General features: G+C 31.7%; 3 protein-coding genes across 10 annotated transcripts; all 3 read left to right on the top strand.

The window, feature by feature from the left end:
• Positions 1–410: 410 nt before the first annotated feature.
• On the top strand, positions 411–6,593 carry LOC110648585 (transcription factor bHLH110). 3 transcript variants are annotated; one of them, XM_058132448.1, is made up of 7 exons: positions 411–1,145; positions 1,747–2,317; positions 2,632–2,763; positions 2,853–2,918; positions 3,238–3,303; positions 5,384–5,446; positions 6,185–6,593. In XM_058132448.1, exons 1-7 carry the CDS (start codon positions 1,018–1,020, stop codon positions 6,353–6,355), a joined length of 1,197 nt encoding a protein of 398 aa, XP_057988431.1. In that variant the 5' UTR covers positions 411–1,017; the 3' UTR covers positions 6,356–6,593. The 3 variants fall into 3 exon arrangements, with proteins under 3 accessions (XP_057988431.1, XP_057988430.1, XP_057988426.1); XM_058132447.1 differs by having other exon boundaries at positions 412–1,145; positions 1,660–2,317; positions 6,191–6,593; XM_058132443.1 differs by having other exon boundaries at positions 413–1,145; positions 1,660–2,317.
• Positions 6,594–10,677: 4,084 nt separating this feature from the next.
• LOC110648590 (bifunctional nuclease 1) lies at positions 10,678–14,469 on the top strand. Of its 3 annotated transcripts, none has more exons than XM_021802870.2 (11): positions 10,679–10,959; positions 11,288–11,606; positions 11,766–11,936; positions 12,054–12,103; positions 12,213–12,269; positions 12,542–12,607; positions 12,706–12,780; positions 13,001–13,116; positions 13,617–13,708; positions 14,118–14,182; positions 14,277–14,469. In XM_021802870.2, the coding sequence occupies exons 2-10, from the start codon at positions 11,306–11,308 to the stop codon at positions 14,177–14,179; spliced, it is 990 nt and encodes a 329-aa protein (XP_021658562.1). In that variant the 5' UTR covers positions 10,679–10,959; positions 11,288–11,305; the 3' UTR covers positions 14,180–14,182; positions 14,277–14,469. The 3 variants fall into 3 exon arrangements, with proteins under 3 accessions (XP_057988436.1, XP_021658562.1, XP_057988434.1); XM_058132451.1 differs by lacking the exon at positions 10,679–10,959 and adding an exon at positions 11,027–11,181; XM_058132453.1 differs by lacking the exon at positions 12,542–12,607 and having other exon boundaries at positions 10,678–10,959.
• A 1,372-nt stretch (positions 14,470–15,841) lies between these two features.
• On the top strand, positions 15,842–27,264 carry LOC110648586 (phosphatidylinositol/phosphatidylcholine transfer protein SFH8). Of its 4 annotated transcripts, XR_009142612.1 has the most exons (15): positions 15,972–16,246; positions 16,654–16,951; positions 18,883–18,982; positions 19,146–19,412; positions 19,556–19,633; positions 19,747–19,848; positions 19,941–19,990; positions 20,076–20,175; positions 20,302–20,400; positions 20,517–20,630; positions 21,684–21,816; positions 21,966–22,363; positions 26,175–26,249; positions 26,347–26,442; positions 26,858–27,264. XR_009142612.1 is itself a non-coding variant. In XM_021802866.2 (14 exons), the coding sequence occupies exons 2-14, from the start codon at positions 16,761–16,763 to the stop codon at positions 26,365–26,367; spliced, it is 1,728 nt and encodes a 575-aa protein (XP_021658558.2). In that variant the 5' UTR covers positions 15,842–15,965; positions 16,654–16,760; the 3' UTR covers positions 26,368–26,665. The 4 variants fall into 4 exon arrangements, 3 of the variants coding, with proteins under 3 accessions (XP_021658558.2, XP_021658557.2, XP_057988450.1); XM_021802866.2 differs by lacking the exons at positions 15,972–16,246; positions 26,858–27,264 and adding an exon at positions 15,842–15,965 and having other exon boundaries at positions 26,347–26,665; XM_021802865.2 differs by lacking the exon at positions 26,858–27,264 and having other exon boundaries at positions 26,347–26,665.
• Positions 27,265–27,342: the final 78 nt, after the last annotated feature.

Consider the following 27,342-nt stretch of genomic DNA (forward strand, 5'->3'; position numbering starts at 1 on the left):
ATTTTAATATATATTGAATTTATAATAAATCAGATCTAAATAAAAATTTTTCTGTGTGCAACTAAGAATTATCATCCTAATATAAAAAGAGTTTAATTAGCATTCAGCTCATGACCTGCTGGAGTACATGCTTAGACAGAAAATTAAAGTAAAAGAGAAGAATTAAATGGTAATACACTTGTTGAGATATAAAAATGGGCATGATTGGCACAGGTGATAACCTGGCTCTATTACTAATAAAATTTGATTTATCAAGAAAAAAAAAGGTACAGTGACAATACAAGGATTGGATCATTCACAACCACTAGATAAAACTTCACTATTCACCGGAAAGAATAAGGAAATTAGGTACGCTAGAAGGAACCCTGATTACCTATTCATGTTAGATACTTTGCCAAATTCAATATATATGTATAAGGACACCCTTAGAAATGTGGGGAGAAAGAGAGAGAAGGAAAGAAAATAAAGAAAGAAAGAAAGAGAAATGAGCATGGTTGTCATCATTTCTCTTCAAACTTCTTTCTTGAAAGCCTTAGGATCGAAGGCAGAGATGTTAATCATATCATAGGGGAAGTATATATAATCATCTTCCTGTAATTACAAAGAGAGCAATAGCTAGCAGCCTAGCACACACATAGGAAGAGAGAGAGAGAGAGGTTTTCTTATATTGTATATTGAATCTTATTTTTGAGAAGCTGGAAAAAAAAGAAAAAAGAAAATAAGGAACAGAAAATAAATAATTCAAGTCAGAAAGAGGGCATGGAGATGGGTTACTCATGCTGTCTTTCTTTCTTTTCAAGGTTACTTTATAAGAAGGAAACTTGAAAGAGTAAAGAGCAAAACTAAGAAAAGTGGCTAGCTACCCAAAAGCAACAAGGTATGTGTGTGTCACCTGAACTACTGTTTATTTGAATAGAGCGTGAGGGAGATTCCTGGATCAAGTTATGGCTAGATAGTTGTTAAAATTTTAGTTACTCATCTTGGGATTTTCAAGCCCCTTTAAAAAATCTTGTCATTATGGAGTCTGCTAATCTCCATCACCAGCATCATCAGCTTCAAGGCCAGCTTGTTGGGTCTTCTTCTTTAACTGCCCCGTCTGGAGATGGAGCTGGAAGCCCTCATGCTTGGACCCAAAACATTACTTTGTGAGTTCTCTCTTCCCACTCTCTGAAACTCTCTAAGCTTTGTAAAATGAATTTAGCTGTTCCCAGTACAATCATGAATCAACTTTTGGATTTGGAATCTGCTTTTTTTTTTTTTTTTTTTTTTTGTATTAGTTTCCTTACCCTTTTCTTTTTTGATTTGATGTTCATCCAATCAGAAATTTTTCAAGAGGTGAAAACCAGCTGCATGTTAATTGGGTTTTTGTTAAATTATCAAATGATTCTATTTCAACTGAAGGATTATTTGTTGTTTCATACAGCAGAATTTCCATTGATGCAAACTTCACACCATAGCATAGTTCCACACATATAGCAGTTTAACAGAAACTACATAGACATCTATTTTCTTTCTGCGTCTTATTTTCAGCTGTGCTAGTTTCTTCTTCTTCTTCTTCTTCTTCTTCTTTTGTAGTTTCTAGGGTTTGTTGATTCAATTCCTTTTATTAAATCTTTTTCTTTTATATATAATTTTTTGCCCTTTTCTTTAAATTTTCAGGAGTAGTGGTAACTTCAATCCTAACTGTAATGGTGTATCCTTAAATCCAAGGCAGAAAAATGAATTTTTAATCCCTCCTCTCAACAGTTCCATGATCCAGGATTTGGGCTTCCCTTGGAATAGTAATGCAGGGTGCTTCACCAACCAGTCTGCTCATGACCTACAGCTTGTAAAAATCAAACAAGAATTGTCAGAATCTTTCCCCAAATTTACAGAGATGCTAAACAATCCATCGACTGTTGAAGATTCCCATCTATCTTCCACAAGCTACATTAAAGATGAGGAAAAAGATATGACTGATCTAAGCGAGAAGCTCTTGCTCAAGACCATTTCTTCTGGTTTTCCGATCAATGGGCATCAGTTTTCGCCTGCACAAATTTACTCTACCGCTCATGACTGTTCTAACCTTGGAAATTCCATACCCAGAAGAGGGAACTTTAGCCAGATATATCCGAGTATAAACATTTCAAACTTGAACCGATCAACACCATCGATCTCAGGCTCCTTTGACATGAACTTGCAGGCCTTGGATCTCTTAAATTCTACAAGATTTAGTAGGAGTTTTGGTGAGCCTTCTCATGATAATCTTGGCATATATAAAGACAGCATTTCTTACGGTCCTGATCGTATGCAAATGCCATCATGTAGCCCTAGTAAAGTGAGTTCTTCCTCTTCTTCTTCTTATATGGCCATGCCAGCAGAATAGTTATGATTATGGCAGCTAGCTATGGATGCATTAATCATGAAAATAAAATTGAAAAGATGAAACCCTTTACTATAAAACTTTTTCTTTAGCAAATGGTTAAGGAGCCAAAAGAAAAGCTTCTCTTTTTGATACACATGCAAGAGGTAGCTCCTTCAGCTTTAAACACTAATCTCTTTGTCAGAAGAATCAGTCTTTATTATGATTTTTAAAAGAATGACTTTTATAGTGATCATTCCACTAATATTTTTGGTCCTTGAATTTCGAAGGCATCTTCCTTCACTACCAACAAAATATCGGAGGCAAAGAGGCCCAGCAACAGCTTGATGGAGCCAAAGGCAACACAAGCTGTAACCAAGAAATCGCGATTGGAGTCACGCGCTTCCTGCCCTCCCTTTAAGGTGCAATCTATTTACACGTAGTTGCTACTGTGATGGCCATTTCATAGAGCACAAATTAATTTTATTCACTTGGAATTTTGATCGAACAGGTTAGGAAAGAGAAATTAGGAGATAGAATTGCAGCTTTGCAGCAGCTGGTTGCACCCTTTGGCAAGGTAATTAGTTGATCCGTGTCCCTGCTTATTTATAGAAATTTTTGTCATAATATATATGATAGAATTTATACATAAAATAAATGAGACTATCATATTTTATAAGTCAGTCCAAAAAATTATTATTTTAATAAATAATAGTAAATTAGATAAATTTTTTATTATTTTTTAATTGATGAGCTAGGACAGTAATGATTGATGGGGAAGTGGCTCCACTTGGGTTTAAATTTGGGACTAAAACATCAGTAAGTGTGCTTTATTATAAATTAATAATTGATTTAAAAATGTATTAACGTGTGTGTGTTTTGGAGAATATTTGCAGACAGACACAGCATCCGTTCTAATGGAGGCTATTGGATATATAAAATTCCTTCAAAACCAGGTCGAGGTATTTTCACCTTCCCATCTTTCTCCTTGCTAAGGTTTCGAGAGATGCCTTATATATATATATATATATATATATATATATATATATATATATATATATATATAGTACAAATAGTCTGACATTGAATATGATATTGCATCACATTCCTAAACTATAATATAAAATCTTTGAACCGTGAAATTTTATGAAATGAAATTTTTTTAATAATTAATTTATATAATTTAGGATAGTAATAATATAGATAAGTCTCTTTTCTCGATATGACAGCAGTAAAGTCGACTATAATTTTTTTCATAAATTCATCAATGAAACACTAAATATGTAACAATTAATTAAACGGATTTTACTTCCAAAAAAAATAGTAATTATAAATGTTATGATTAGTCTGAATTATTCATATCAACTTGTTATTTATAAATTAAGGGTTAAAATGATTTTATTGTATAAAATTTTAAAGTTGAATAGTTTTATATTACACTTTTAAATTTAGAAATATTTTTATTACAAACCTAAAATTTAGACAACAATTCTTAAAATTTATTCAGTCATATTCCAATAGTTTTGAAGATGGGTACAATGCAATTAAATTTATTAAAATTATCTTTAAAATTATTGAAGTTGAAATTAGAATATGAATAGAATTAAAAAAATCAAAATTTAAATTTCAAACATTAATTACTTCAAATTAAATTTATATGATGTAAAATATAATTTTTTAATATGATAATAATGTTTTCCCAATCCATTACATCATAATCATAAAAGAAAATATTAACTAATTAATTAAGATGCAAAGAATATAAAAGAAATTTACTTAAAAGACAATACATAGGTTTCTAATTATCTATTGATGTCAACATAAAAATATAATTTTTCTTGAAAAATAATTTAAGATAGTATTTGGTATAAATGAATTCTATTAAATTTTGTGAAATTCATTTATAAATTTAAAATTTTAATGCTTAATTTAAATAAAAATTCATTTGAAATTTTTAATAATCAATTCTATTGAATTTATTATAATTAAACCAAATTCCATCAAAATTGATAGAATTTACGATTGAATTTTAAACTTAAAATTATATATATTTCAAGTAACAAAATTATCCTCTTATTATATATTATTTTATTTTATTTTATTTATTTATTTCAAATACAAAATTCATTTCATTTGAAATGAATTCTATATTTAATATAAAATATACCAAACAAAGAAATTCATTTGCAAATCAAATAAATTTTACTATAAAATTGAGCCAAATAGGATTTAAAACTTAATTCATTGGAACGGTGATGATGTTAATTAATTATTATTACTGTTTGATTATAATATATAAAATTCATATAAAATTTATTATAATCAATTGTCAAAAATATAACGATTGTATTAAATAATTTTCTCATTTTACAAGGTTTCAGGATGATAAGGTTTATCAGATATAAATGGATTGTTTCATGTAAATCTTAGAGAGTTATCATCTCACATAACTAACAACTTATGGTTGATCTTAGGGCCGTAAATAAATCAAACTTTTTCAAGTTGTTCGAGACTTAATTCAACGCAATTTGATTCAATTCAATTAGTTTATAGAATAAATTGAGCTCGAGTTTTGTATTATTTGATTTGTTAAAACTTACAAGTCGACTTGTTTATAGGCTCACAAACTAACTCATTAAATAAATTGATAAGCATACTTATTTATAAAAATATTTATATTAATTATTATATTTTATTATATTATAAATATTTATTATTTTATTCATTAAATAAATTTATTTTATTTTTGAGCTCGAGTTGGAGTTCAAAAAGATTTTGATAAATCAATATTAAACTCTTCAAAATTAAATTTAGTTCGGTTAAATTCGTTTACACTCTACTTGATTCATCTCAACCAAAACCATATGTATTATGTTGCATTAACGTGTGTGTATGTATATATAAGTGCTAATGTGATTGAGATGAGATCAGCCATAACTGTTAGTTACATGAGATGATAATTCTGCAAGATAAACCTTATCACAGAAATAAATGGCTAACTTTTCTTTTTTTTCTTTTTTTTTTTTTTTCTTGTTTTGGCAGACATTAAGCGTACCTTATATGAAGTCATCTCGGAACAAGACCAGCACCAGAACTACGCAAGCAGTAAGTGATTTTCAGAGCTCTTTAATTAAGCAGAAAATTTTAAAACTTATGGCTAAATGGAAAATCCTAATAAAAAGAATTAAATCATTAAAAAAAAAAAGCTTCTCCTTCTCAAAACAACTTTGATAATTTTATTAAAATGCGAAAATACTTATACATAAATACTATAAATATATATCATTAGTTTAACATTATAACTAAAAAATAAAAAATATTGTTATAGAAAATATTTTCCATATACAAATTATTTTTTCGAAAAAAATAGAGCCTAATTTAAATTTAATTCATCGTATATTTAAAATATAAATATATACTTATTTTACATGTGAGTCACACCATATATGTGTTTTACATGTAAATCTTATCAATAGAGTGTATACATTCAACCAATCTACGCATGCCACATAATATATAAAATCATGGTAGGACCTACTTAAAATAATAGTTCATTAATTTTCTATTGTTGAGCACATTTACAGTTAGATGTGTACAAAAATTTTCTACGTGATAAATTAGGTCTAAATAAGAATTTCTTATCAGTTTTCTCTAGCATTTGAATTAATTCTGCTCAATTGTGCCTATGTAGCATAACAAGCTAGATGTCATTTTATCAGTAATCTAGTAATATACGTAATACAAGAAGTTACGAATCTTCAAATCATGATAGTTTTCATCTTCTTTAAGAATTTTCAGATGATTAGTTTTAGTTTTAGATGACTAACAGCAGTTCAAAATTAGTTTCAGGGTTTAACAATGGAGGAAGGATACCCTGATGAGCCAAGGAAAGATTTAAGAAGCCGAGGGCTGTGTCTGGTGCCATTATCTTGCATGTCTTACGTAACCGGCGATGGTGGAGGAGAAGGAGGAGGAGGCATCTGGCCACCGCCTAATTTTGGCGGAGGAACATAGGACTGTATTTTAAGCAAACACATTTAACTGTTGGGCAAACAAGATTAATTAGTAAGTTCCTGCTTGTTTAAGCTCATGTTGATTAGGAATTTAAGGTTAAGTAATCTAGTTTGTTTTAATGGAGCAAGTTTGGTCATCCTGTAAAATGCAGGATAGACCAAATTTGATCCATTAACAATTCAGATAACATTCATATGTAATTTAATTAAGGAACCCTTTCACACTTTTTGTAAGCTAATTTTTTTTGGTTCCACCACATGCATTTTTTAGTAAATTATAATTTATCCTTTTAGAGTGTTTGACTTAACTTATCAAAATCAACTTATAAGCTAATTTAAATTTATTAGATAATTTGAATTTATAAGCATTTAAAATTTTAAATCGTTACGTATTTGGTTAAAATGTTTATAAATGATTGATAAACAGTTAATATATTAAAAAAAATAACATGTAAGTACATTTATTATTAAAATGACTAAAGATAATATTAAATGAAGTTTATAATAAAATTTTGAGATTTAAACGAGGTATAGTAAAATACTTAAAGGGTGTTTAGTTTAATTTACAAAAATTAGCTTATAAGTATCTAATATTTATAAATTAATTTCTTATAAGTTAATTTAAGCTTCTAAGCATTTAAAATTTTGAGCAATTACATATTTGATCAAAGTATTTATAAGTAGTTGATGTGTTTGGTAAAAAAGAAACCTTATAAGCATATTTATTATTAAAATAACTAAAAAGAATATTAAATAAGATTTATGATAAAATTTTAAAAATTAAATTAGGATAATAAAGTAAAATTTTTAGTCAAATTAACTTATAAGTATAAAATCTATAAGCACGAAAATGAAAAATTAGGTTTTCAACTTTTTTTTTTTAACCTATAAGTTTGCAAAATTTGTTGTAAATAAATACATCAGCTTATTTTTAGAGATTATAAGTTAGTTTGACCAGTTTATAAGTTAAGGCAAATACTCTTTTTATCAAACTAGCTTATAAGTATCAAAATAAAAAGTTGAGTCTTCCCACTTATTTTTTTTAAGCTTATAAATTTATATTTAAAGTTTATAAGCTGGTTTTGATCCACTTATAAGTAAGACAACACCTTATATTTGTCAAAAGTTATATATTATTTTTTATTTTTAATTTAAAATAATTATATCTTTCAAATTTTTATTTCGCTAGCTACCCAATTTGGATATATTTTTCCATTAATGATTTACCAAAATCATGCTAAGAAAAAAAAAATACAAATATAGAACTATAAAAAAAAGATTGATCATTTTTTCCTCATTTGTATCATTGAAATTTTGCCAATATATATATATATATATATATATTTTTTTTTCTGCTATTTTTTTAGTTTATATAGTACCTTGATATGACTAAAATCACACTAAGACAAAAAAAAAAAAAAAAAACTAATATAGAACTACAAAGAAAAGATAATTTTTTTCTCATTTGTATCATCGAAATTATGCTAAAAAATATAGATCTAATTTTTTTTTTTTTTTTTAAGTTTATATATGGTTATATTCTTCTATTTGGTGTTAACTTGCATTACTTTATTATAATACTTCACACAGTAGAAGTAGAGAAAATTATTCTATGCAATTCTCATTCCAATAAGAATTACTCATAATAGGCTCTTATAACAATAAAATTTTAAACGTTATATTTTAAACGTTATATTTTAAACTTATTTAAACAGAGCTGATTATAGGTGTTCATGTCTTCATATAGAATATTAAGTTATAATTATTTATAAATTTTAGGGATTAATTTCTAATTTATCCTATATTATTTTTTTTATTTTTTTTTATCATTTTAACTATATAGAGAATTTATTGATTAATGAATTAAATTATTTTAAATTGAAAATAAATAAATTTAATTATTATTTTTGTAAATTTCGTCATTCTATGGGCAAATTGTTAATTACTCCATTCTCATCATCGGCCCAACCCAACCGAGCTTTGGCATTATATACAGATTTTCTCCGCCAGTTTCCCCCCGTTTTCGGGTAAAAAGAGAACTAAACGACGACGGACTGGAGCGGATAATGTAAGCGCGATCGATGAAAACCTGCGTTTCTTTGTCCTCAAGTGGGCCCATCTTTGAACTAAATAACCCAGCAACCCTTCCTTTCCCTTCATAGTAATGCCTTTCCCAATAAAATTTCATAACACTTCTAGTCGCATATCACTTATTTTAAAAATTTTAATTACATTATAAAAAATAATTTATGCATGAAAAATATTATTTATTTAAAAATAAATATTTTTTTATTATTTAATTATAATATTATATATTTATTTTTATATTTTAATAAGATTATTAAAATTTTAAAAATAAAAAATATTTTTTAAAAAACTTATTTTTAAAAAAAAATTACTTAATTTTTTCCTTGATTGTTAAAATATTTTCTATTAATTTAAATTTTTTTTAATCTCAAATGTTAAAAAATATTTTTTTAGTAAAATAAATAGAATTTCATTTTTGAGTTCTCACTTTTCCAATTCTTTATAAAAAAATCTCATCATCTAAACAATAAATGATAGTATAATATCTTCAAGGCAATGCCCATAAAATTACCCATCAGAAAGCAACGTGCCAACCAATTGCCATTGTTTTGATTTCATGGCTTACTTGTCTTGCTTTTAGAATTTATTATTATATTAATATTTAATATGTACAATTAAATAATTACAAAATAAATTATAAATAATATAATTATAAAATTAAAAAATACAAGTAAATAATATAATTATGGAAAATATTATTCATAATTATTTTAATTTAATTAATAATATCATTATAATTATTATTTTAATAATTATTATATTACATAAAGTTTAAATTATTATAATAATTGATAATATATATATATATATATTTTTTCGGTGGACTATATATATTTTTTTAATAATTCAATTAATTAAATTTATAAATTGAGTTTAAATTAATAAATAAATTAAAAATAAATTATAATTAAAAAAATATTTATTTTAATTTATAAATTAATTAAATTAATTTATAATAAATTAAAAAAAAAATTAAATGGACTCAATTTTTTATAGTCACTATAAGTTCGTATGATTATAAATTAATTGAATTAAATATTTTATTATATTACTTTTATTTAATTTTTAAAATTTTATTATAAATTTTATTTAATATATTTTTTATTTATTTTACTAATAAATATAATTATAAATCGATATATATATATATATATTAATTACTTATAAATACTTCAATTAAATATATAATTATTTAAAATTTTAAATATTTATAAATTTAAATTAATTTAAATAATAAATTTTTTATAAATTAATTTTTATAAATTAAAAGAAACACTATTTAAATTGATATAAACATAATAAAAACTAAAAAAAAAAAACTCACTACACCCTTAAAATCTGGCCGGCTTTTTGTCTACATCTGGAAAGAAGGCTTATCCACTATTATCATTGCCACGTGGCAGTCATCTGGGCTCATGGAATGATTTTTCGGCCATCGGACGTGATAATCTGTCGGCTAGCCAATTTTGACGTCACTCCGAGGAAAGTACACTATTTTCTGTTTATCCATTATCACTATATGACTTTTATACCCTTGTACCCTATACGAAATTACCAAAAACAAAAATTCTGACTTTTTAAATTATATTATCAAGTGTAAATTATAAAATACACTTAAAATATTAATATTTCACTCAATAAAAATATAGACGAGTTATATTCATATAGAAAAATACATGTTTTAAATAAAAATTTAAATATTTTATATTAAATATTTTTTTAAATAATATTAACAATAACTTAAAAAAATTTAAATTTCAAAAAATATATAGGTACAATGAATAAATTTACATAATGATTATTTAAAAAAATCAAAAATTCCTAAAATATAGATATAATGAATTGCTCTTAATAATTTAGTTTTGATTTCCAAACTTTTAAATAATTAAGGCTTGATAAAATAAATAATTAAGGCTTGATAAAATTAGAGCCGTTTAAAATTTCTTATACTTGAAATTCTCTGATTTTATGACTGTATATGAGAGTATTGTCAGTTTGAAAAGAATAAACTAAACTTATTTCAGTCTTTAATAATAATAATAATAATAATAATAATAATAATGTGTGGAGTTGCTAAAAAACCCCATAAGTAAAATTATTAATTTTGGAAATGAAAAGGTATTAAGAGCCCAATGAGTAATTACTCACAATGCAAATAAACCGTCCATTGGGGGCTACAATTGTCATTTGAGGAGAACATCATAGACAATAAGGAAGCTGGAAATTCTATCGACTCTTTTTCTTCTCTCAGTGATGCATCTCCTCAAACCTTTCCTTTCCTAATTCTCTCTCTTATCTCTTCACTGCTGGCTGATCTCTCATTCCTCTTTTATCTGATCCTTTCTTGTCGGCTTCTTCAAGTCTCTCACGATCTTAACTGCTTACTCTCCAAGCCCTTTCGTTGCTTAATTCTCTATTTCACATCAATCGCGCACTGGAATCATTTGGGTTTTTTGCCTGTTACTTGCTGTGATCAGTGGTTTTTGTTGGAGTTTTGACGGTTCATCTTTGTGCAAGGTCAGGTTTTGGATTATGTTTCCGTCTTTGTGATCTTTGAGTTTTCCAGATGATAAGCTCTTACACTAAAATTTCACTATTGGGGATGATCATGATCCAGTGCTTTGTAGATAGAGACGACTGAATCTTCTTTGTTTGGTTACTGGGAAACATTATTCCATTCTTTATATTTTCAATTTGGAATTAATTATGAAAATAAATCAAGAGAAGCTCACGTGCCGTGTAATTCTATCGCACTTTCAATTTTGCTATAGACCTCTGTTATATAATTCTTACGTTTCTGTGTGTTGGTTTATGGATTTTCTTAATTTAATTATTGATTGGATAGGACTTGTGAGGAGGTGAGATGGCGTCATTGCAAGGACCGGTTATTTGCCCTGCTGTGCGTGCAAAACAAGCAGGAATTTATACTCTGCCAGTGAATATTCCTTTGGTGAATGCTAGGCTTGTTAGAAATGGGTTATGGAGATTCAAGGAGATGGATGGTTACAAAACTAAAGTGAGTTTATTTTCTCCTCAACTAAATGCACAAGGGCGCTATACAGTACAGTGTTGTTTGAGTTCTTCCTCGAATGGTAATGGGAGCACAGCCGAGAACTTCAATGAAAATGATGAAGATTATGTAAACTCTAGCATAGTTGAAGCTGGTATGTACATATAACAGCTGACTTATGGTTCTGCCCGTTGAATTCTATTGTCTATGCATACATTGGTGATCTATCGAGGATAGGGCACCTGCTTGTGAATGATCATTGCAGTTTCGAACTGTCATCAATTACTAATGCTTCCCATGATTTATCATATAGTTGAGGTGAAGAGCGGAGCAGATGGTTTCGTGATCAAAATGAGGGATGGGAGGCACTTACGATGTGTCCATAACAACCCTCAAGGCGGGCATCTGCCAGACTATGCACCTCATCCTGCAATTGTATTGAAGATGGAAGATGGGACCGGTCTTCTTCTCCCTATAATTGTTTGTATGTGCATCTTAATGATTGTTTGCATTTACAAGTGTTTAGAATAAGTGTGCCGTCTTTCATGAAATTTTCTTTAGATTCATTTTGAAGATCTGCGTTTTTTTTTTTTTTTTTAAGTGGAGATGCCCAGTGTGTTGCTCATGGCAGCTGTTCGCAATGTGCAAATAGTATGTTTATAATAGCCTTCTTTTTAATGTTAGAATCTTTATATTTTTGGACTAATAAAGTCGTCAAAGTTGAATTTAAGCAACTTCTTATTTGTGTATTGGTTTCCAGGCTAGACCAACTATGTATCAAGTGGTAAAGGAAATGATTGAGAAAATGGGCTATGAAGTAAGTTTGTGTTCCTTTATTTTCTTTACTTATTATGAATAAACATAATTTACTGAGAGGGTATAAAATGGTAGAGCATTTGCTTGAATAATCTAAAGCTTATGAACAATCTTGTTTTTGACATGGCAAATTACAACCTACAAGATAGAAATTTAGGAAAAAGATATGAAGCTTGTGTTCCCTTCTGCTGTTATGGTGAAGAATCCTTCTGGGTTGTACAGATGCCTTGCTTTGTAGAATCTTGATTGTGATCCTTGTCTTACCCTTTGCAGGTCAGACTTGTTAGAGTTACTAAGAGGGTGCATGAGGCATATTTTGCTCAGTTATACCTGACAAAAGTACTTAAGTCCTCGTTATTGAGTTGAATCTTTTGTGATGTTGTTGTCTCAAATTATGCAAGCATAAGATTTTACTGAAAATCTTGGTTGTTTCACAGTTGGGCAATGAGACGGAATGTGTCAGCTTTGACCTTCGTCCTTCAGATGCCATCAATATTGCAGTGAGATGCAAGGTACTTTGTGCATGTTGTCATTTGTAATTTTGTTTTTTTCTCCTTATAAGCTTTTTAAAAGGCCAACTACTTAATTGAGTTTTTCTGACTTTAGTTTTTCAATCTAGGGTTGTGTTATTTCATTTTTTGTAGTTTTTTTTTTCCATGAGTTGAAGTTTGAATGCTTTATATTAGTGGTTTACTGATCTGCAGTAGTGCATATTTTTCATATTCTGTGCAGGTACCAATTCAAGTCAACAAGCACCTGGCATACAGTGATGGAATGAGAGTCATTGAATCTGGAAAGCTAACACGGTCTCCAGCTTCAGATGGCTTATTATTTACTGAACTAGATCGGTTAGTCTTGAAATCCTTATAATTGTTTTTATTTCCCTTCTTTTTATTTTATTTGTTTGGAGGGGAATGGGGTTGAAGAGATGGAGAAAATTAAAACTGTTGTGGGATTTCTGTTGCAAGAGGTTTTCATTATCCAATAGCAGTTGAACCAGTTTGTTCTGTTCATGAAGTAGTGTCAATGATTAAGCTAAGTGGCTATGTTTCATAGTTTGGCTGGGAGATTAGACTTATGCATCTAAGATTTGAGAATATAACTGCTGTCAATTAAATGTCGTCTTGGACATGGAATATTCATTTGGATCTACCCAAATTCTGATAGATTCCAGAATGTAATAAATTGAAATTTGGGCTCAAATTCATAAACACTCTCATGGCCATTATGATTGAATTAATAATCACAACAAATGGAATTGATAATCTTATAAAGTGAATTAGTATATATCTACATGTTAACTTTGTTCCAAGAAAGAAGTGTTTGATTGGAATCAATATGTTTGCAGGCCCACTGGTCAGCCTTGTCTTGATACCAAGGAGTTTGATCTTGTTCGCAACATGGTTGCTGCCGTCATTGAAGAACGTTACCAAGATGCAGGTATGTTTTCTTTCAATCTGTTTTGCACATTTCTTTTCTATTTTGGAAGTTTTGAATTTTGAATTTGGTGGGATTTTCTTTTGATGTTCCTTTTATGTTTTAAATAAAAAGCTTTTGACATTAATTGAACAATGCTGGTGGCCTTGTGTTGGGTGCCATCATTTTTTAAAATCAAGCCAAATTAGTTTGCTTATGGAACTGCAGAACACCGAAACCTCTGATGAATATCAACTCAATATTAGTTTGCTGTTTTTACAATGATATTATATGGATGGTCTGGTTAATATTTTTCCTTGGGAGTGCTTTACGTGCTACCGTTGGATCTTGCAATTCCCATATTCCTTACTTTGTGTTCATTTTCATTAATAATTTGCATCTTTTACATTTTAATGATCTTCTTTTTCTGCAGCTCAATGGAGGGACAAGCTTGGTCAATTTAGGGCTAAAAGGAACTTGAGGAAATATACTTGACAGGTGAGAACATCAGTTCCCTTAATTTTAATGAAAATTTTGGCAGACATGATTCAACTGAAGGAATTTAATAAAGGAGTATTTGTTCATGTTTCAGTTAATCCACGAGAAATTGTATATAGAAACCATTGTTGGAAGCTGATAAGGTCAGCTGCATACCGCAGCAACCAGTCATGTCCCTTTCCCGTTCTACCACTGTGAATGTAACAAGTTTGTGAATATATGTATATGTAAATTTGCTCAAGACTTTTCTGCTTATTAGCTATTTAATTGCTTGAGGGATTCTTGCATTTTGCTTCTATGTGCTTGACGTCTGATATCTCTGCCAAAGCTCTTTTATGAAGTTTATGAAATCATTTCATAAAGCAGTAGAGAAATGTTTAAATGGTTAGCGGATGGAATAGAGATTTTAATATTTTCACTTCATTTTTCTCTTGAATTTGAAAGAAAATTGTAAGGATAATTCTTTTTTTTTTTTTTTTTTTCATTTTTCTCTTTAAAAATCTTTTTAAAATTATTCTTCCGATGCTTCTTTTTCCCACTCATTTAACACCCTCTGGAGATGGGCAGTGATTTGAGAACCAACTTTGAATTTCTGCATCAGCTGCCAAGTTTTTCTTTTTCTCCGGTTGTAAAGTCTCAATTGATGGCTTTGAAAAATTTGAGGCTGAAATTTTCATCTTTATCCAGAAATGTGTTAGGTTATTTATATATGTATTTTTTTTTTTTAAATTTCAAAACATAATTGAGGGAGGAAAGAAAATGTGAAGCATATTTTTTATTAGGAAAACCTACATTTGGTTCTTGATATTTGCCTTATGTTGTGTTTTTAGTGCTTAAATTTTAAAAATTTAATTATTTAATTTTTAAATTTTATATTATATTATATTTTAATTTCTAAATTTAAAAAAAGTAAATCATTTAGTTTATAGATTTTGTATTATAATAATTTTAACATATAAAATATTTTAATTTTTAATGTAATTATTTTATATATTAAAATTAAAAAAATTAAATAATTTATTTTTTAAAATGTGGAGATTAAATAATTAATTTTTTAAAATTTAAGGATTAAAATATAAATAAAATAAAATTTAAGAATTAAATTATAAAATTTCCTTTGTATTATTTTTTTTCCCTCTTATTTAAATGGAAGGAATTAGAAAATCGTGAAGAATTAATAATTTTATCTTATATATATATTTAAAAAACTTAAATAAAATGAATAACTTTATTTTTTTTTATAAAGAGTAATTTTTCTTCCTATTTTTTTAATTTTTTCTTTAAATTAAAGAAAAAAATAATAAAAAAAATTGAGTCTTATATTCCATCCATCCTTTATTTTTCCCCTCTTAATTTTTTAAAGTTATTACATTCCACACATCCAAACAGGGTAAAATAATTATGACAATCCAAAGGATTTCACAAATTTGTTGAGGTATTGATCCTTCTCGCCGAATAAGAAAATTGAAAAAAAAAAATAAAATAAAATAAAACTGGAATTGTTTACTGCCGCTAATCCAAAAAGAAGAGTTAAAAAGTTAACCTGAAATAGTGAACTCACACTAGCCACTAGCTTGGAGATTAATCTAGCAAAATTCCCGCCAAGGGAACCTATGCGCGTAACCATTTGACTGCCACGTGGGTGTAGGACCCACCCAAATCACCAACCACTGGACAAGAAGAAAGATCTCAGCTGTTTTTCGGTACCGTCTGTCAGCATTTCCAAACCCTTCCCTCTCAAATTGCTTCAGCGACAATTACTACAATTTTCCATCGAAGCCACGTAAATCTCCCTCCCTCTCTCTCTCTCTCTCTCTATATTACAGCTCTCGTGTCCTCTACCAGCTGGAGCAGGATCTGTAGTCGACGAAAGATCTCTAGATATTGAAATTTGAATTCTGCGATGCGGGATCCGTGTTAGCAATACCATTCTTTGATCTATCGGTCGTTAAATTATCATTTTTTATTTATTGTGAAACGATTGCTTTCTTTTCTGTAATCGAATTCGATCTTGAGAGCTGAACATCGATATGTCGGGAACGTTGGATCGCTTCGCGAGGCCTTGTAAGCGCCCCCTTCGTTGACTGATTCAATTCATCACCGAATCATTTTCTTTTCATCTTCTGTTTTTGTGGATTTTTAGGGTTTTAAATTTTCGGTTACTTGTTAGTATAGGGTTTGTTAAGCTTCCTGTTATTAATGGTAGTAAATAATGCAACCGAACCGAAAATTCTTGTTGCATTTTTGGCAATCTTAGTTCCAAAGTATATGGTGTATAAGTTAAGGTAATAATTCAAATTGCAGAAATCGGGAACTATATCATGTCTAATAATTCTTGGAAAAGGTAGTGAAGACTTGATTGGTAATTAATTTTGCAATAGCTTGATGGGGCTAATAAGATTCAATTCCTCATTTGTTTTTTCCATTCTACATTTTGACTTCCATTATAATCTTTCATCCATGTTCTGTAGGCTTTGAGGGCTTTTCCGGCCATGATGAAAGGAGAGAACGGAAATCAGATTTTGAAAACTCAGAGGATGACAGGAAGACTAGAATTGGGAATCTAAAGAGGAAAGCAATGAAGGCATCTAAAAAGATCAGACGTTCTCTCCATAAGAGGAAGAGTAAAAGTAGCGGGGAAGGGATTACTGCCGCAATTGAGGATGTTCGGGATGTTGAAGAGCTGCGGGCTGTAGATGCATTTAGACAGGCGCTCATTGCGGATGATTTGCTTCCTTCTAGACATGATGATTATCACATGTTGCTGAGGTGCTTTTCCTTCTCTTCCCAACTTTGTTTGTGAATGAAAACACTAGTGCTTTTACATTTTTGCTTTCTTGATGTTTGTCTTTGAACTAGGTCACATTTGGGATTACAATTATGTTTCTAGTTGTTGATGCTTTTCTTTTTAGTTACTTGCTAGGCTCTACTACTTAATTGGGGCTAATGACTAAAAATCCAAACTTTTGGTATGTTTTTCAGTTGTACTTAGTACTCTAATCTGTGTGAAAAATAATAAACATTTCAGCAACATATGAGGTCTCAGCTATTTAATTGGGAGTAATAATAAAAAATCCAAACTTTTGGTTTGATGTTCAATTATAGTTAATATTCGATTTGTGTAAAAGCTTAATAAACATTTTGATCCAATATGGGAATAAGAGTATAAGACTCAAGTTGACCCCAACTAATTTGGGGTTAAGGCTTAGTTGTTGTTGTTGTTGTTGTTGTTGTTGTATTGGAAGAAGAGTCGACTTAGGAATTATATTTATTATAGATGATTATCACATGTTGCTGAGGTGCTTTTCCTTCTCTTCCCAACTTTGTTTGTGAATGAAAACACTAGTGCTTTTACATTTTTGCTTTCTTGATGTTTGTCTTTGAACTAGGTCACATTTGGGATTACAATTATGTTTCTAGTTGTTGATGCTTTTCTTTTTAGTTACTTGCTAGGCTCTACTACTTAATTGGGGCTAATGACTAAAAATCCAAACTTTTGGTATGTTTTTCAGTTGTACTTAGTACTCTAATCTGTGTGAAAAATAATAAACATTTCAGCAACATATGAGGTCTCAGCTATTTAATTGGGAGTAATAATAAAAAATCCAAACTTTTGGTTTGATGTTCAATTATAGTTAATATTCGATTTGTGTAAAAGCTTAATAAACATTTTGATCCAATATGGGAATAAGAGTATAAGACTCAAGTTGACCCCAACTAATTTGGGGTTAAGGCTTAGTTGTTGTTGTTGTTGTTGTTGTTGTTGTATTGGAAGAAGAGTCGACTTAGGAATTATATTTATTATAGAATTGGGAAATTTAGATTTTTATTATTTAAGAATTCTATTAGGTTAGTATTTTGTTATTTAAGAATTTTGTGTTGATTTGGGATTTCTAATTACTTTTTTATTTTGGGTTTTCTTGTTTAAGGATTTCTAATCCTAGTAGTAATAGATAGGACTATTTATTTTACTATAAATACATATGTTATCTAGGAATTTTTTTAGAGGAATTATTATGATTGTGAGTTGTGACTGAGAATTAATGAAAGAATGAGAATTTATTTCTTTAGAGAATGTGTTTCTCTACCTATAAGAACGTGATTCTCACCCTCAAAATCCCCATAACTCTACTGGTTTTACATCACATTTCAGCAATATGTGAGGTCAAATGCTTTCTCCATTCGTACCATAATAAACATAACAAGGTTGGCTAGATAACTCTTCAAGATGAAAAAATTTAGGCCCCAACACCCCCCACCCCCCTTTCAAAAATCCAAGTCATGTCTTTAGACTGTATTTGTATATTTGGTATGATACAACAAATCATCCTCTTCATGATTTCCCTGTTAAGGCTTCAATGTGACTTCAGCTATCATCTCTTGCCATTTTCTTTGTGAATTTTCATGTAGACTGTGCAAGAGTTCAAGTTGGATAATGTTGACAATGATAGTCTTACTGCTCATATTGGTTTTCCTGTCAATTAACAGAATCTAAATTTAGCTTCATGTGCAGTGAATTATTTCATGTCCAGACTTTACCCTTGTAATCTTTATTGTATTATACATGAGAATTGGGTTATTAAATTATGTTCACATTGAAATTGACGGCTTTCATTCTCATATGCAAATTAAAACAAGCTATACCTGCTTCAGCTTACTCGGTGCTTATACCTCACACGCAAGAATTACACTTTTTTCAGGTTCTTAAAGGCAAGAAAGTTTGACATTGAAAAAGCAAAGCAAATGTGGGCCAATATGATTCAGTGGAGGAAAGACTTCGGCACTGACACAATTATGGAGGTAATATCATCTTATTATTTTCCTGAATCTAATGCAATCTTTGCTACCAAATCTGTATATTTCTTGTTAATCTTATCCTGGCTATTTCTCAGTTTAGCAAATTATTGTGTTGATGCATGACATTTTTTGCCTTATTTTGTAAGATGTCTTTTTTTCCCCCTAGGATTTTGAGTTCGATGAGCTGAATGAAGTTCTAAAGAACTACCCTCAGGGTTATCATGGTGTAGATAAAGAGGGTAGGCCCATCTACATTGAAAGACTAGGGAAAGTTGATACCAACAAACTTATGCAAGTGACCACTATGGAACGATATTTGAAATATCATGTGCAGGAGTTTGAAAAGAGTTTTGCAATAAAGTTTCCAGCTTGCTCTATTGCTGCAAAGAGGCATATAGATTCAAGTACAACTATTTTGGATGTGCAAGGCGTGGTATATTCTCTTTTTTGCTTTTATCTATTTTTTATATTTTTCTAATCTAACACTTAAAATTTTGCAAGGGCACCATTTCAAGTTTGCCCTAGTAGAATTATAACTAGTGCTGCATTTCTTGTTCAAATTAATTTGTTCATTAGGGTTTGAAAAACTTTACCAAGTCGGCTCGAGAGCTCATCATAAGGCTGCAAACGATTGATGGTGACAACTACCCTGAGGTAGATAGTTTTGCTTTTGAATTCTTGTAAGGTTTCTAAGAATGATAATCCTTTTATTTTGGGATTCAAAATCAAATTGAGATCATATCCATCTAAAGTGCCAAATTTTGCAGACACTTTACCGAATGTTCATAATTAATGCTGGTCCTGGTTTTAAGTTGCTCTGGAACACAGTGAAATCGTTTCTTGATTCTCAAACAGCTAGCAAGATTCATGTGAGTAGTTCTTTTCTCATTCATATTAAACCATCTACTATATTTTAGAAAAGCAAATAATCAGATTGGCTGATTTTTTAATTGAACCTCAGGTTCTTGGCAACAAGTACCAGAGCAAATTGCTTGAGATAATAGATGGAAGGTAATTAATTATGATTTTGGTGGTTGTTTCCACTATAATTATACCATCTATCTAAAACTTTTGAAGTATCTTCAAACTTGTCTAGTGAGTTGCCTGAATTTCTGGGTGGTAGCTGTACTTGTGCTGATCAGGGAGGTTGTATGAGATCTGACAAGGGTCCATGGAAAGATCCAAACATTCTGAAGGTTTGTGATTATGTTGAAATTAATGATGGTTCTCTTCTATAACTTTGTTTCACCATATTTTTTTGTCCCTTTCTAGGTAAACATACTGCATATTTTTAACCAATAAGATTGTCTGTTTGCATGCAGATGGTTGAGAATGGTGAAGCACTATATTCCAGAGAAATAGTAACAATTTCAAACAGTGAAGGAAGGGTGATTGCTTCTGATAAGCTATGTTATCCGATGGTATTGTCCAACAGACTTTCTTTCACTAAGTAGACCTAGATTCTCTTCTTGCAAGTTACAATTTAAAATTGAACTCACGTGTTTTCTAATGTGGGTTTCATTCTTCTGTAAGTCAGATGAAAACTAGTGATACATCTACTGCAGAGTCAGGATCTGAGGTAGAAGATGTTGCATCTCCTAAAACAACTAGGAGCTATTTGCTTCCAAGATTGACTCCTGTCTGTGAAGAAGTAAGAATTTGCTGGCAATACATAGAATTAATACATGCTAGAAACATCCATTTAAGTTGGGATTTTTTTGAGGATTTCTATTTTTGTGTGTTTGGAGAGCTAAAATTCTCTTGCTTGATTAAAAATGATGCTGAATTTGTTATCTTATACTTTTTGTGTACTTATTACTTGATAAGGTTGCATGGATGGGGTATGGCATGTGTCTCAGTGAAAAACTAGGATTTTCCGCACTTTAACTAGCCATTTTCAGTAATAGACGTGAACCTGCCATGTATGCAGCTAGGAGTTTCTGGCCTATTCTTTTTTACTTTCTGGACGATGGATACATCTGCTTGCAGATTGAAATCACAAGAAATTACATCTTGGTATTGATATAATAATCCTTGCTTTTTAATGGTAATAGGTATTATGAATGTTTAGTCAGACAAAATCCACTTCATGATGAGTCTTCCTCGTAGGTTAATGATTGATTGCCAAAATCACAAAAATGATGACATTTAGGCAATTTAATTAATAATTTTTATTCGATGTTTCTGTCACAAACTTTTCTTCTGTCTATTGCTGTATGTTAATTATATATGCATAATCTTTTCCTTTCACCCGGAATTCTCAAGTGGTATCATATACTTTTACCTTGAAATTCTTGTAACATATTATTTTCAGGATCAAATGTATTTTTGAAGTTCAACTGTCTCCTCATGTGTATGCAGTCATATTTATAAATGTAAAGTTTTAGGTATCTGAAGAAATGTCATTAACAAATTGATAATTGCATAGCTGTTTCACAGATCATATGATCCTTATTTTGTCATATGTTAATAAGAAGTAACTTCATCTATTGATATGATTGCTGTTCTAGGATGTTAAGAGTTCCAAAGTATGGTGGGGTCTATGCAATTGCAAGGTTTAGTTAAATTTGTTGAAGTATGATGACCAAAATCCGTTAAGTTACTTCAATGAAAATCAGTGACTGCATGAATGCAAGTATTAATGTAATGCTAGTAGATTCTTTAAATTCAACTCATCGATATATTTCCTTGGATGTTCATACAGGCTAGGGTGATTGGTAGGGCAAGTGCTGCTGGAGGCTTCTCAGAATATGATGAATATGTACCCATGATTGACAAGAATGTAGATAGTGGATGGAAGAAACAAGTATCCTTTCAAGAGCCACATATGTCCAAAGGTTATAAAGTTTAACTGCACTAGGCTCTGAGCATCATGCTTTCTGTCTTTTTTTTATGAGGTTACCTTATCATAAATTAGATTTAATTTTAGTTCTGCTATGATATTATATTGATTGGACACTGAAAAGTCCAATGAAATTCCCTGTAGGAACACTGCCTCTACCAAGTGTGGGAAAAACTCCAGAAGGAATATTTGCTCGTAGTTGGGCTCTGCTTGTGGCATTCTTCATGGCCTTCCTTTCTTTCATCCATTTACTGCCAATTTGGGTGACTAAGAAAAACCCTGTGCCTAATTCTGTCTTTGATGCTACTGATCCAACTCTTGAACTGGTGCTCAAGGAGAAGTTCCGGCCCCCTTCTCCTGCTCCAAGATTTACTCAGGCAGACCTGCTCTCATCTGTGTTGAAAAGGCTGGGTGCACTTGAAGAGAAGGTTGACATGCTACAAGTGAAGCCTTTTCAGATGCCTTATGAGAAAGAGGAGTTACTGAATGCTGCTGTTTGTCGAGTGGATGCTCTAGAAGCTGAGCTAATTTCTACAAAAAAGGTGAACATATCTCTTATTCCATCCTGCCTTTTTCTCCCAGAAGTATAGCGATGTAGAACCAATAGGGTATTGGGGATTAGGGAGTGAGAAACAAATTCTCAATTGGGAGAGAAACTCAATTTATTATCTCAAAGCAATACTCAATAGTTATAAGAAAATCTACCAAATATGTAGAGTCCTAAACCTATTTATAGAGTATTTGCAATCCCAATCACATTAGGATTAGGAATTCTAATTCCAATTCTAATTAGAAATCACAAATTACAAGTCAAATAAAACTAGACTTCTAAATAAAATAAACTTATATTTCCTATATTTTTTCCTAAAATAAGTAGTCCTAAAATCCCTAGTATTTTCTACATCATATAGTCATATGATACTAATTCATTGGTTAGCTTTCTTTACCTATTTCAAAAGGTACATTTTTAAGGTGCCTAGTTGTACATGCAGATATTAGATGCATAGATTTGGACCTTAATTACTGGGGAGTATGTTGACTAATTATTTCCTTAGGGCGAAAAATGTGGTTGTAAATGGTCTCATGAGTGTCATCTAACTGTACCTGGAATGCTCTTATCCTGAGCTGTCACGACCCAACCTATGGGCCGGACCGGCACTATGACCTGGGCCAGCCTAAAGCCCCCGAGGCCCGTAGTAAGCCTAACTATTCCTTAACTCAACTCTAAGGCCCATTTGGGCCTAACTTCAAGAAATCAACCGGACAGAGTCCAGCCATAAAATGGACCTTTCAATGGGGAGTTTTTGACTCACCCGATCTGTAAACACAATAAATAATCAATTGGGGAGCTCAGCTCACCCTCCACATACTCATATCAACATAAAAATAAATGGGAGCTCAGCTCCCTCATCCAGTCCATCAAACATGCATGTGATAATAATTTTACAGGTCCAAAATAACAATTTATATTACAGACCCAAATCAATTAAATATTTCTAACACATGTAGAAATTCTAGAAGTTTATAGAATTACACAAACATGAATAGACGACCTGCGAGGGAGAAAAGCAGGTTAACCTCAAAAATATCCTCCTGTGGCCTGGAAAAATATTGAACAGGAGTAAGCGTTCGACTCAGAGAGTAAAATATCAATTTTAACCATAATCTCTATAACTATCTAAAGCTAATGCACCCTGTAGAGTGAAATGCAACATCAACAATAATTTCACCTCATAGCATCAAAAAGGTAATTTGGAGCACTCACACACCCAGTAATATCAATCATAATATATGGGAGCTGATCCCCTATACAGCTCTCTTAAATCCAACATGTGCCAGCGAAGAACTCAGCTCGGACTTCCATTTAATAACCAAATCGGGGTCCTAGCAAAGAACTCAAGCCGTGTCTACCCCGAAGGACTAGGTCCAAGCGAAGATCTCAAGCCGTGTCTACCCGTCCTATCTATAGTCAACACCACATCACATGCACACCAACGCACGTACACTGCTCCAAATTACCACAACAACATCCATTGCACTTTAACAGTTATGAATGCAGCATAAAACGTGCCTAGAGTTTAACTACTTAGATACATACATATAAGTGATGCATGGGCATGTTTAAACATATAATAATATCGAAATTACAATTAAAATTAATATTTTACTCACAGAGTTGACAGCGGTCATTGTGGCGGTTGGGCGGAGGAAGAAGGCTGTCCCGGCTCACCTGACAATTTTATTACAATTATTTAATAAATTTGACTCAATACAAACTTAAAGAAAAGACCAAATACGTCCTAAGTCGTGCCGAAAATCCGGCAGAGTCTCACCTATACTTAAAACCTACCCAATTTGCAAAAGTGCTCAAAACGCACTTCTATATTCACAATCCATATATCCACAACTCAATCACATCACACAGCCCCTCCTGGGCCCATCCAAACAGTCATCTATCACAATATATAAAATTTCAATTTAGTCCTTACAATTGACTCTTTTTGCAAAAACTAGCCAAATGAACTCTAAAAATTCTAAAACTTTGCCCCGCGGTCCTTAGTAATATTACTAGACTAATGCAAAAAGAATCATAATTTTCTGACCTACCACGAATATTTTACGGATTTTTAATCTCATTTAAGCGCTAGAACATTATGAAAAAGTAAGGTTCGGGTTTACCTATGCCGATTCCAACTTCGGGGACGCGCTCGGGACGTCTGACAATGGTGGGGTAGCCAAAACCTCGATCCAATTCGGAGACTTTTCCGGTAATCGGTCTGTCTGGCCGGAAATTCACAGACCCGGACAACTGTCAAATTTCCGCGAATTGAAGATACCTACACGAAGCCCACAACACGGGGGTTAGTACATAAATTTTACGGAATTTTCTAAGCTCATTTAATACTCGGAAAAACACTACAAAGACCGTGGGACTCACCGAAAAACGGTGTCGGAAAAATTTGAAATTTATATCACCGTGAAGCTCTCGACGAGTGGAGCGCTCTGGTACTCTCGGTTTTCTCGTGGGGTTTACGGTTTGCGAGAAATCTTGCCCAAAAGTCAAAATGGGCTAAAACTTCCCGGATAAAAATTGGACAAACCGCTCGATAGATTTCGGTGTTCTTGGTGTCTATGGAAAGCTTTCGACGAGTAGATGGATTTAGACACAAGACCCGGTCCGATTGGTGGCCGGATCGCCCGGATTTCGGCTGGGAAGACGAAGCAACGCGCTTGCGCGTCGCGTCGCTTTGTGGGACGATTGCCGGCGCTCCAGGCGGCGACCGGCGAGCTGGGGCGGCTGGGGAGGTGCGCCGGCGGGCTGGGGTGGCTGGGGAGGAGGCGGCGGCGCGGCAAGGGGAGGAGGGAGGAGAGAGAAAACGGGAGAGAAAGAGAGAGGGGTCGGGACATGCGCGGGGACGAAGAAAAAGGAAGAAGAAAGGCCGGTCCGATTCGACCGGTCCGATCCGGTCCGGTTCGATTCAGGATACAAAATTTTGAATTTTTACTCTGCCTTGGTACCGAAAACGTGGTCCAAAAATTCCAAAAAAATTTTAGAAAACTCAAAAAAATTCATAGACTCCAAATATATTTTTAGTTTTGCCACGTGGTCTTTAAATTAATTTTTAAAAATCATCAAAGTTTATATTTTCGGAAAATTGAACCCGATTTCTAAAATCCGAAAAATTTTCAAATAATTTCCTAAAATTCAAATAAAATAAAATATTAATATTTACCCAATAAGATCTCTTTCTCTGTCTCTCTCCTTCTTTGAATGTGCATTAATGGAAAAGCAACTAATCCCTGGATATCATACATTTATACCATCTGTAATTAGTTTAGGCATTTATCAGAAACTATTTAGTTAGACCAACAGTGGCATGAGCTGGAGTCGAGTTGTGAAAATGATTTTTAACACGATAACTCACAGAAAGCTGGTCTTGAACATCATGGAGAGAACGGATCCATGTAATTCCCAGGTTGTTTGAATTGTGAACTTCTTCATGCAGACAACTAGTTAGAGGTAGGTATGTTTGCACCATTGAGTGCTAGTTATATATGACCAGTGGTTTTGGGTCAAACAATCTCTTCTTTTCTTTATAATCAGCTGAATATTGAGGTCACAGGTGTGAACTTTCACGGGGTGAATTTGCCAAAGGTGAAAAATATAATATTGTTAAGATGCTCAGTGCATCAGTGTACTGAGGGAGTCATCTTCTTCAGTCACACAATAAACTAACTATTATGTTTTCTGGAATTGGCATTTGGCAATACGTTTCTCAGCATCATGGCATGGATAGTAAATTTCTAGAGTATGTTGGCTTCTTTCTATCTATTAATGGTTATTCCTTACAGGCATTGCATGAGGCTTTAATCAGACAAGAAGAGCTTCTTGCGTATATAGATAGACAAGAGGAAGCCAGATTTCGGGTAAGTTGAACGTTGTATTCTCACAAAAATGCTGGAGCAGATTAAAATGTTGATCCTCAGTTCTTATCTATCGAGTTTCTCTTTCTTTCTAATGCAGAAAAAGAAGTTTTGCTGGTGAAGAAGAGTTTTGTGTACAGGAGGAAACATGTCCAACTGCATTCATGTCCTTAGCTCGCCTTCTGGAGAAGCGCTGGTACATACAAGGTCCCTATTGGAATCAGAATTTAGTAAATAAAGAAAATCTTCTCGTATTGAGCTTAGAAGATGTGTATAACTTTACTCTACTAGAAGTTTACTTTGTTATGAGGTGGATTACAAGTGGAAGTGGATAAAATGTGAAACTTTTGATGTAAATTTACAAAATACAATAAAAAAAGGAAGGATAAATAAAAGTAGTGCGTAGCATTCCTGATTAATGTCTGCTTGTGTATGTCTGTTCTCATCTCAATCTCATGGACTAGAAATCAGCATGCAATTACAATTAATTATTACATGAAGTTGAACCGGGAGATGCAGCAGCATTTTCATGAAATATATTGAACTAGTGCATGTTACGGCCAAAATGTGGGTGTTTTGTTTGTTTTACTTCTCATTCGACTTTCTGTAAGGTTGGCTGTGCTGTGGAACCTGTGGAACGATAGGAATCGTCTGTTGTAGCAAGGACAGGGCCGAACCCCTCATGGAATCATCTCTTCGGCTCTCAACTTCTTGAATGAATGGAAATCTGTGAAGGAGAATACCATGCAACCGACGCACAGGGAAAGTGTTGCTCGAAGTCTGTTAGCGTGGACAAAGCCACGGAATGCGAGGACAAAATGTAATATAGATGCAGCTACTCAAGGGAGGAGGGTAAAGTGTCATATGGGGCGGTTGTGGGAGATGATCATGGTGCTTTTGTAGCAGATATTTCAGGTGTTTCTTTGGGTTATAAGCTTCCTCCGGGTGCTGAAGCATTTAGGCTAAGAAAGGTGCTGACTTGGCTTTATCCACTAATTGCATTGAAATTGATTCCAAATGCAGTGGAATCTCAAGATGACAAGTTGACTGATTCTGGCCTAATCATTGTGTATGGCAGGTTTTTAATGAGACAATT

The sequence above is a fragment of the Hevea brasiliensis genome, chromosome 2, assembly GCF_030052815.1.
Source record: "Hevea brasiliensis isolate MT/VB/25A 57/8 chromosome 2, ASM3005281v1, whole genome shotgun sequence".
Taxonomy (NCBI): domain Eukaryota; kingdom Viridiplantae; phylum Streptophyta; class Magnoliopsida; order Malpighiales; family Euphorbiaceae; genus Hevea; species Hevea brasiliensis.